Raw genomic sequence first — 10,201 nt, 5'->3', positions numbered from 1 at the left:
GGTACTGCCCCTCACTCTGGCCAGCAGGGAAGCCACTCTTTTCCGAATGATGGCCTGGAAACCGTCGATTCTAGCCTCCGTGAACATCCCAGAGGCACTACAGTATCGAGGCAACCCCATCAGTCCCCTTAGGGCATTGTTGAATTGGAGTTGCAGGGCACTGTAGGCTTTTTTGGTGTAATCGCTCCACAGGTTGCACGTGTATAGTGTCTGGCAAAAAGTTTTAAAGAGGGTGATTTTCACCTCATGAGAGCATCGTGCAAACCTACGGGCCAGCATGTTACACCGTACCGCCAGTGCCCTGCGTTCCCTCTCCAAGTCAACGTCATCCGATAAATTTTCCGTGACCCAGTGACCCAGATACTTGAACTTGGTCATTTTTTCCAGTTCAGTTCCGTTTAGAGTGACTGGTGGCGTCGAATAGGTTTTGGAACCTGATTTGAACACCAACAGCTCACTCTTTTTAACATTGTATCTGAGCCCATGGGCCTCGGCATACCTTTCACATACATTGAGAAGTACTTTAAGAGCGCTGATTGAGGGGCTCAACAGCACCATATCGTCTGCATAACTTATGTTATTAACAAAACAACCATCTACTGAACAGCCGACACCAGTGCTACCGAGCTCCTCCATCAGCCCATTGTCAAGTGACAAGAATTTTCAAAAATTGATTTTTGGTAATCCTTATGGAAATGGCATTTATATCTGAATACACGATGACGGACACGACTTTTCAAATAAATGCAATATGGGAATCATTTTCGAGGTATTCGAGGTGCTCATTACGAATATGCCATTTCTTTCTAAATCCAAGATGGGGGACACGAGTTTTCAAATAAATGCAATATGGGTATCATTTTCGAGGTATTTGGGGGTGCTCATTACAAATATGGCACTCATTTCTAAATCCAAGATGGCGGGCACGATTTTTCAAAAAAATGCTATATGGGTATCATTTTCGAGGTATTTGGGGATGCTCAATGTGAATATGGCACTATTTGTAAATCCAAGATGGCGGGCACGATTTTTCAAATAATGGCAAGTTGGGTATTGGATTTAAATCCGGAAAAATAGTTTCATTTCCTAAGTTGGGTATCGTTTTCGAGGTATTTGGAGGTGCTCATTACGAATATTGCTTTTGTTTGAACTGTCGTGTCTGCCATCTTGGATTTAGAAATGAGTGCCATATTCGTATTGAACATCCCCAAATATCTCGAAAAGCATACCCATATAGCATTTTTTGAAAAATCGTGTCCGCCATCTTGGATTTACAAATAAGTACTATATTCGTAATGAGCACCCCCAAATATCTCGAAAATGATTCCCAACTTGCCATTTTTCGAAATATAGCGCCCGCCATCTTGGATTTAGAAATGAGTGCCATATTCATAATGAGCATCCCCAAATACCTCGAAAAGGATACCCATATTGTATTTAAAAAAAAAATTGTGTCCGCCATCTTGGATTTAAGAATAATATTATATTCGTAATGAGCCATATACCCCGTAAACGATACCCAGAATCAAAATCAAAATAATCTTTATTTCATAGGTAAGCATTATTACACTAGAAATCGTCACATTGGTTAAACTCCACCGCTCATTCGTAAGGCAGATTCCCCCGAGAAGTATGAGCAAGAAACTCTAGGGGTTGCTCTTTGTAAACAACATTTGTACGCACTTAACTTGCAGAAATGGAAGTCAAATGCACATTTACATTAGAATAGAAAAAAATTCTGCAGTCATCGCGATATTGCCTATTCTCAAAAAATTACGTAATATTTTGAAACAGAATAGCAAAATTGGGAGAAAGAAATCCGTTACTTTGCAACATTTTCGTGTCTTGTTGCAACGAAATTAATTTTCGGTTTTAGTGAATATTTATATAAAAATACATGTTGAAACGCGTTACTTCCTTGTGAAATGTGATGTTAGTGTCTATTTTATGTTTGCCTGTTCTATTTTTACATCCATTTACCGCACATTTCGTCATTTTTAGCAAAAATTTTTGAGCTGTTCGCGGTGCAATTTGACCTTGAGCACTGACAGCCCGCCCGCTCGTGTAGGCCCTTTGGGAAGCCTCTAACTTGCCTCACTTGGCGTGTGCGGGCTAGGTTTCTATGCGTTATTATTCTAAGGTTTATGCTATAATTTTTAAGCGCTTTTATTGAATGTTGAACGTTTGACCGCCATGACATGACATTCAATTATTTTTTAAGTGATACTCCACTAGTTCAAATACGGAACACAAAAAAGAATCCTTGGGTCCTGCGGGATTCGACCTAACGTCACGGACGCTACGTTTATGTCACTAAGTGACAGGGAGAGTTTATGTAAAAGTTTTGTTGCCACCGCGAACCATTCGTGTCGCGAGCGGGCGGTACCTGTCGTAGAGGCGCGTGTGCAGGTCGGCGGCGTCCAGCGCGGGCGCGGCGGGCGGCGCGGGCCCCGGAGGCTCGGGCGGCTCGGCCGGCGACAGCGGGCTGGCCGGCGGCGTGGAGCACGGCGTCATGAACGTCTCCTCGTCCTCGCCCGGCGGCGTAGCGGCGGCCTCGCCCGGCGGCGACGCGTTCGTCAGCCGCAGCCGCCCGAAGTCCACCACCAGCACCGACGCGTCGCGGTCGCACAGCTCCTCGGCGAAGAGGATCTGCGGCGCCGACACGTCCAGCTCCACCTGCCACGACCGCCGCTCGCCCTGCACGAAACGCGGCGCCGTCACCTCGCCGCCCCCCGGGCCGCCGCCGCCGCCGGGCCGCGCGCTGACCGGGTGCGGGTGCATCATGTGCTCGAAGTGCGTCTTGAGCCGCTGCTTCGTGGAGTCCCGCACGTGCGCGTAGGCGTGCGTCGGCCGCGCCCACGCCGGCCCCCAGGCGCCGCGCGCGAAGGCCGCCGCCCAGCGGGCCAGCGGCGCGCAGTACACCACCTCCAGCGACGCGCTCTTCGCCCACAGCCTGCAAGCACAGGCGGGCGCCGGGGTACCGCGGCCGCCCGGCGCCGGAGCGGCGGGGCGGCGGGGCGGCGGGGCGGGGCCACCCACTTGTAGTCGCAGTTGAGGCCGAAGGGCTTCTTCTCGTAGGTGAGCTGGAACAGCGGCTCGGGCGGCGCGGCGGGCGCGGCGGCGTGCGCGCGGCAGCGGGCCATGGCGCCGGCCGCGGCGTTCATGGCGCTGAGCCCCTCGCGGATGACGCCCTGCGGCGCCACCAGCACGGGGAACAGCGTGTGCGGCGTGATGCGCTCGCGCAGGCACACCGAGCCCAGCGACACGTGCAGCAGGTGCGACGCGGCGCGGGGCCGCGTCTCCACGCGCACGCACACCTGGCTGAACTGCAGCTCCACGCCCGTGCCCGCTTGGCCCTCCTCCGCCCTGCGCGCATTTGGCCGTTCGGTGACTCGGTCCGAGTCGCCCTCGGCCGCGGGCCCCGGGCCCGACTGGGGCGAGCGCTCACTTGGGGTCGTCCTCCGCGTCCATGCACAAGTTGAGGCACCCCTTCTCGAGCTCGAACTCGAACCTCCCGAACACGGCGTCTCTTTTGAGCAGCGTGTTATTGTCGAGCGAATCCGCGATCACGTCCAGTATCTCCTCCTCGAGGTCGGGCGACGCGGGTGCGGGGGGCGCGGGGGGCTCCGGGGCCCGCGCGGGGTCGGGCGGCGCGGAGCCGTACCAGCCCCACCACTGCGGGAACCAGTGCACCAGCATGCTGCGCCCCGACGACGCGGGCTTGTCCGGGGTGGACGCGGGCGTCGCTTTCGGCACCTTGCGCATGGCTACCTGATGACGCGAAACGGAACGGTGAATGCAAATTTGAAATGTCCGGATGACCTCCGAATCCGCAACTCGGACACCCGAAGTCCGACCTGTCTGAGCGCCTTCAAGACGTGCAGGTCGGTGCTCCACTCGAAGTCGTCCTTGGCCTTCTTGGCGGGCGCCGGCAGCGTCGCGGCGGGGTTGGCGAGCACGAACAGGCACGTGTCCACGTACTCGCGCGTGCGCCGCGCCGCCTGCAGGCACGACTCCCGCGTGGGCCGCGGCTCCGTCCCTGCGGCGGGGAGGCGTCAGCCCGGCGCGAGGCGGTTCCGCCGGGGCTCGGGACGGGCAACTCACAGCGGTAGTGCGGCGAGTGGCACTTGAGCGCGTAGATCCACCACAGGCGGGCGTGGCCCCTGACGGGCGCGGCCGGCCGGTGCGCGCGGAACTCGCGCAGCTTGGCCACCCGCTCCAGCCCCAGCGCGCAGCCCACGGCCTCGCTGTACTGGCGCTGCAAAGGAGCGGCGTTGGCGACGGCGGGCGCGCAGGCGGCGCCGCCCGCGGGACTCACCGACGTGAGCTTGAGCGCGACGGTGGGCAGCGCCAGCAGCGCGGTGAGCCGCGGCCGCGTGCGCGCGCGCAGCGGCTGGCAGGAGCGCTCGCGACGCACTCGCGCCGTCGCCGACGCCGGCTCCACCAAGTACCGGTGCGACGTCTTCCACGTCTGCGACATGCGCTCCTGGGGCGGACGCGTACACAACGTGAGAATGTCGTTTCGTTCCGTCAATTACGCTTTCGAGCGGCGCCTTACGGTGAGTTCCGAGATGGTGCAGTTGGCGAACATGCCGTGCGGCACGGGCATGGGGTCCCAGTACAGGCCGAGCTGATATAGCTCGAGCAGCTTGAAGGAGCAGAGGTCGCTATCGTTGAGCAGCGTGAAGCCCCGCGTCCACGAACTGTCGCACGACTCCGCCGCCAACGACGCCACTGTCAACCCGCACGCGAACGCGCTCGGCGCACATGTTATGCTGTCCTCGAATCGGATGTGCACATCGTTCAGCTTCAACTAGGCACACAATTAGTTCCTTTGTATAAAAATACAGTATTTAAAATACTAAAGTTGTGCTCTACATAGGCATATTGCGGTGTTTTAGTTTTATTTTAAATATAAATACAAACTTGTGAATAACGTAACACGCGGCCGCAAGTGCGGATACTCGGGATTTTCACCCTCCGCTGAAGTTCGCTACTTTTATTGATTTTGGTTGACAAAACGAAAAGAAACACTTGTCTGGCGGCCGCATCGTACCGTATTCATGTTGTTATATTGAATTTATTTCTTTCTTTTTCCTGAAACTACATAATATAATAACACAAGAAGCAGACCTGTAAGTTCTCAACTATGTTGGCCAGTAGACCAGTGCCATAGCTGAGCCAGGAAGAGTACGAGGTAGCATAGTATCCGGCGTCGGAGGCCTCGTGGTCGGCGCGCCATTGCGCCTCCAGGGCGTCCAACAGAGCCACCTTACGCTCGTGCGCGATAACAGCCTCCACCTCGGCATCCCACTATGCAAACATACCATGCTTTCCTTTAAAACTTCTTATACTTTTATACCCACTATCTACCTACTTTAACTACAACCCTTATAAAGAAAATTCCAAATCCATCTTGTACCTAGCGTTATACATAAAACCCAGCTTTGTAAATTAATAAAAAGAATGGGCAAACATTTTTTATTAAAAAAAATTTCCCCATATATTGTTAGTTTGTTTTAATAAATTATACTGAAAAAGTAAACAAAGGTCACTGACCTGACCTTAGACAGTTTAGTGATGGCCAGTTGTATTGCCAACTACAAATCAATCAATTAATTGAATGAGTCATTTTGTTTAATTGAATCAGTTGAAATAATGCTGCTGATTAAACAAAAAATATATATGATTCTATACTGAGCGATGACTGATGACAGGACGAAATAAGGTATGCGCCTGGTGGTAAATGACACGCCTATCCGTGACTTATATTACTAATTATTACAAATTGAAAATTTCCAAAATCTTCACTTTACATGTGAACCATTGAAGTATGCCAAGCAATATAAGTATTCAGGATTATGGGTTGATATGAATTTCAACTGGGAATTGCATGTTGAGGAACTTTGCAAAAATCTTAGGGCCGTCTTAGGAAAGTTGTATCAGGTAATGAATGTATTGAATAAGTGAATATTGCTGATAGTGTATTATGCATTGGGAGATTCTTTAATAAATTATGGTGCAAATGTTTGTGGTCGTACCTTCAATACTTACCTGGACAAAGTCAAGAGCCTACAAAGAAGGTTAATTAAATATGTAGTAAACAATAAAATAAAACGCGATTGTTAGGGTGATTATAATAAATTATATTATTTTCATATATCAGAAATACCAAATTGCATTCGATAATTATTGTAGTAATGAATTTAAAATACCAGTTTCCAATAAATATAAGACCAAAAGGGCGGGTGAAAATAAGTGCGTACAACCTAAGCTGTCAATTACTATGGGCGGAGGCTAAATAAATATGTAGTATCTCGTATATATAATGATATGGGTTCTTAAGAAAAATTCCTACAATTAGTAAGCAAATTTTAAAAGTTAAAATAAAAAAGGCGCTATTGAATGAAATTCTGATTTGAGAACTTGCATTTCTTATATGTTATTGTAATTGTTATTTTGTTAAATAAGTAAGTTTAACCTACACAAGAAGTACCTTCTCACTGCCAGGTACTTGTTTAATCATTAAGTATTATTAATAGTGCAAGAGCATGCTCGCCAACAAACTGTTTCCAGTTTAGCGGGAGATAGACTATTGTGAAATGTATATATCCTTTTTGAAAAATAAATTACAAAAAAATCCTTTTTCAAATCCTTACACTTGGACACTTGTTTGATAGTGATTCAACTATTCAATTCACTAATTGATTATAAAACTTTAATATTATGCAAAAAAATTATTTGGTTCATAGCGAACCATATTATTTTTTTCATACAGCACTAAGCAACCATAATCAACCCATACTTCCACATTTGAAAAATAACCTCACTTTTCGACTAACACATTTCGAATATGATTTAAAGTTGGTATTTAAATGAATACTGTTGGGGAAAGTGATGAGATATCCAGTTGAAATCTTCAAAATATATGTGAAAGTGTTACTTATTCCATTTATTTATAGTCTGTTCCAATCCATTGTGTACAAAAAGTAAACAAACCTGTTCATATACGTGAAAGTGTTACTTATTTGATTTATTGAGTGATTGCTTTAGAATTTTAACCAAACCGGTTTGTTTACCTTTACTATATAATGGATTGAAACACTATAATTCAAATATACACATCAACATTGGTCATTGTGACAAAATTAGGCTAATCTTATCAGTACAACATACGCTCCAATTCAATGTTACATCACCTCTATATTCATGTAATAATTCAAGAAGTACAGGTTATAAGAATTTTGTGCTCTTGCTAGTCAACAGCTATTTATACTAGTTTATGTTTCCTGATGAGTAAACATTCAGTCAAATATATCACAATTAAACAGTACTTTAATCATTAATACGTAAATGTAAAAAATGTATCAAAAATCTAAATATGCCATTGAGTTTGTTGCATGATAAGTTCCTTTTCATTTTTTTTAATTCATATGAAATTTCAGTTTCATTTTGACCCGACCAGTCTGGTATGATGTGTTTTACTTATTCTTTGCTTTCTACCATGTTTTGAAGACCTTGGGGGCCCAGCAGTTGGAATTGTGGGCGCAAAATGAGGTGTTCCTAAATTCCATTCTAAATAAGACAAATTTCGCAAAATTTGTATCTAGTGTGGGTGTTTTGACTAGTCCCAGAATAATTTTTGTTATTCTGGCACTCATAGTAGGGGGAATTCTCTCATTTAGACAGTGTACTTGGTGTGGTTATCTGACATGTAATTATTATTATTACTGTTTACCTCATCCAAATTGACTGGTGTGGCTACTAAATAGAGTTTTTCGATGGCGATGAGCCATGGAGCAGAGCGTATCTGGCGCACCGGCACTTGTAACTGCACTTTGCCAATAAAGCCCGCCTTCACCTCCACCGGCAGTCCCAAATGTCTTAGGGCATCTTTCTTCAATGGTAGATTCTCGAGTTCCACCTTGCCTATAACACAACAATATAACCAGCATTAACACTTCAAAATTAATTAACACTTCAGTCTGTAATTATATGGGATTAATAAGAAATAAGTGATTTTTCGCACAAGACATTTAATCAAATTTATATGAAGCCCGCTTAATAGTAATTTTATTATTAATCACTGCTCTACATAAAAACTAATTGCATTTAGTGGTCTAGTTAAGCCTGATATTGCTATGTAAACAAGACGTTGCAAAATGTAGACAATGTAATGTATTTACCTGAAAGTAGGGCCACACTGAGCTGGTCTGTATTGAGATTTTCCACATATTTCCCAAGGTAGTTGTTCAAAACCCAAGCCACCAATCCCTCCAACATCGTGCATGGTCGGTGCTCCAGCTAATGCTGCCTGGACTACATCCACGAGAAATCTAACCACAACACAGCTACAATGCACACGCCACTTCACACCTCTAATCAAACAAAACAAAATTGCTATGACCGTAACTCTATTTTAACAATATTATTTAATTAATTGCGCAATTTATTACAGTTTCGCAATACTTTCAATTTTAGAGGAATTTGTTTTCATAAGCACTAAACAAAAATCTTACATCAACCTCTGACTGACAGCACGAGGGCAGTTTTTGACAGATGACAGCTGATAACGCGTTTTCCAATTGTTATATAGATAATTTTAAAGATGAAAGGAGATAAATATTTTTTTATATTTTCGAAATCCCGAGAAACCAGCAGCTCATGATCAAAATTTAATTTGAACAAAAGTACTATCATCTTAAACTTGCTAGATCTCAATGCTTAGTGAGATTAAATATCTTCTCCTTGCATGCTATTATGCTCCTTGCTAAAATTGCGTGTTTTTCGTTCCAAAAAATCTGCTAATAGTGACTTTGTCGTTCCAATACACGCATAAATACTTTTTATCTGTGTTTTAGAGCGCAAGCTTAACATGACAAGTGACAACGTAAATCTGAGCGTACGTACTAACACTTGTTCGTGCAATCTTTAATGGATATTTTAGGACAATAAATTCTAATGAATTTTGTGTGACTATTCCGTAAAATTAGTGAATAATGAAGGCAGCACATGCGCTGAGAAAGGCCAGCGGTTTGCAAGCAAATAGTTTCAATTTATGTTGCCACAAAAAGTCTGCGAAAGTTCAAGTGCGATTCAGCGCAACAGTGGGATGTGTAAAGTACAAAAGTTTTGTTCCTGCGGTTGTGAAGATCCGCCAGTTAGGTTTAGGACCAACATCGAAAGATTTCGAGGAGCCGACGCAGATCACGGGGCCTCTGACAAAGGTGCACGCCACAGAGCTCGTGCTACGCCTGAACGACGAAGAAAGAAAAGCGTTATACGATGCCCTGCAGGAGTATAAATCTCAGAAGATCAAAGAGGAATTTGAAGGTATACTGCGACCTAAATTGTATTAAATGATATCAACATAAATGATCTAAGTTACAGATATTTCAGACATGTTAGCCGGTCAAAGATGGAGAAGCAAGCTGGGCCGACCCAGCAAAGTGCCCACTCTGGGCGACGTCGATCCTACTGGCACCTACTGCCCTGTTCCTGATGACTGGCTCAAGAAGAAGTATGGTGAGTAGTATGCCAATGAATGTGCCATTGTTTTGGACTTAGGTCACATCTGATTTGATCTAGACATATAGGTGATGTCATTGCCATCACACACTCATAACAATTATTCTTGCCAATTTGAAAATTTATTAAAAATAGTAAAAATTCGCTATTAACCTGTTGTGATAATTGATACCATTTATTCATTAAAATTACTAAATTACTGTTTTGTATGCATTCTTTTCTGGATGGATTATTTCTGTGAGTACCTATTAATTAACATACAAATCAATCGAATTAATTTTTTATTTTATTATGAATAGAACACTAAAGATAGTTACTTCCTTTTCATATTCCAGCATCAAAAGTGCCTAAACCAACAACCAGAGAGCTGTTACACTGTAAGTACTTGTTATAATAAAAATGGACCATCTATGATAATGTTAGCAACATTATACTAACTCTCTGTCTTAATTACTATCTATGATAAATCATCATTTAATTGTGGGTGGCAACTGACTTATGATGATGATGAAGAAATTTGTGTTGATATCTGTTCTTTTCAACAAAATACAAAGGCAATGAGTAGTTTGTTGTTGCTTATAGGCATTGATTAGTCTTTAATCACGTATTTGATAAAAGAAACCATAATCTAGAGGTGGAGGCAAACAAGTTAACAGCAAAGAGACCAAAGTAC

General features: G+C 45.0%; 3 protein-coding genes across 3 annotated transcripts in view; 1 reads left to right on the top strand and 2 right to left on the bottom strand.

Annotated features, from left to right (window-relative positions):
* Positions 1 to 558, bottom strand: part of LOC113237291 (ester hydrolase C11orf54-like) — a 74,297-nt gene extending 73,739 nt beyond the window's left edge. The window contains exon 1 of the mRNA XM_026473681.1: positions 270 to 558. Coding sequence (XP_026329466.1) covers positions 270 to 558 — 289 coding nt within the window. The remainder of the gene's footprint in view (positions 1 to 269) is intronic.
* A 1,773-nt stretch (positions 559 to 2,331) lies between these two features.
* On the bottom strand, positions 2,332 to 8,404 carry LOC113237290 (vacuolar protein sorting-associated protein 13D-like). The gene is made up of 10 exons (XM_026473680.1): positions 8,187 to 8,404; positions 7,739 to 7,929; positions 5,134 to 5,313; positions 4,559 to 4,813; positions 4,319 to 4,486; positions 4,105 to 4,258; positions 3,858 to 4,039; positions 3,449 to 3,771; positions 3,040 to 3,366; positions 2,332 to 2,953 (listed from the first exon to the last, which is right to left on the bottom strand). Exons 1-10 carry the CDS (start codon positions 8,281 to 8,283, stop codon positions 2,332 to 2,334), a joined length of 2,499 nt encoding a protein of 832 aa, XP_026329465.1. The 5' UTR covers positions 8,284 to 8,404.
* A 595-nt stretch (positions 8,405 to 8,999) lies between these two features.
* LOC113237289 overlaps positions 9,000 to 10,201 on the top strand; it is a 10,798-nt gene continuing 9,596 nt past the window's right edge. Inside the window, exons 1-3 of the mRNA XM_026473679.1 lie at positions 9,000 to 9,333; positions 9,400 to 9,525; positions 9,864 to 9,905. Coding sequence (XP_026329464.1) covers positions 9,000 to 9,333; positions 9,400 to 9,525; positions 9,864 to 9,905 — 502 coding nt within the window. The remainder of the gene's footprint in view (positions 9,334 to 9,399; positions 9,526 to 9,863; positions 9,906 to 10,201) is intronic.

The sequence above is a fragment of the Hyposmocoma kahamanoa genome, unplaced genomic scaffold (genome assembly GCF_003589595.1).
Source record: "Hyposmocoma kahamanoa isolate Upper Pololo Valley unplaced genomic scaffold, ASM358959v1 93, whole genome shotgun sequence".
In the NCBI taxonomy this organism is placed as follows: domain Eukaryota; kingdom Metazoa; phylum Arthropoda; class Insecta; order Lepidoptera; family Cosmopterigidae; genus Hyposmocoma; species Hyposmocoma kahamanoa.
The sequence above is the reverse complement of the archived record's forward strand: the minus strand, read 5'-3'. Positions and strand labels throughout refer to the sequence as shown.

What these genes read in the sequence shown, in the direction of transcription:
- LOC113237290 (XM_026473680.1), bottom strand. Translation starts at nt 8,283, where the DNA reads ATGTTGGAGGGATTGGTGGCTTGGGTTTTGAACAACTACCTTGGGAAA. An exon ending in CACCAGTCAATTTGGATGAG is followed by an intron (nt 5,314 to 7,738) that starts GTAAACAGTAAT and finishes ATGTTTGCATAG; the next exon opens with TGGGATGCCGAGGTGGAGGC. An exon ending in GGCCTCAACTGCGACTACAA is followed by an intron (nt 2,954 to 3,039) that starts GTGGGTGGCCCC and finishes CTGTGCTTGCAG; the next exon opens with GCTGTGGGCGAAGAGCGCGT.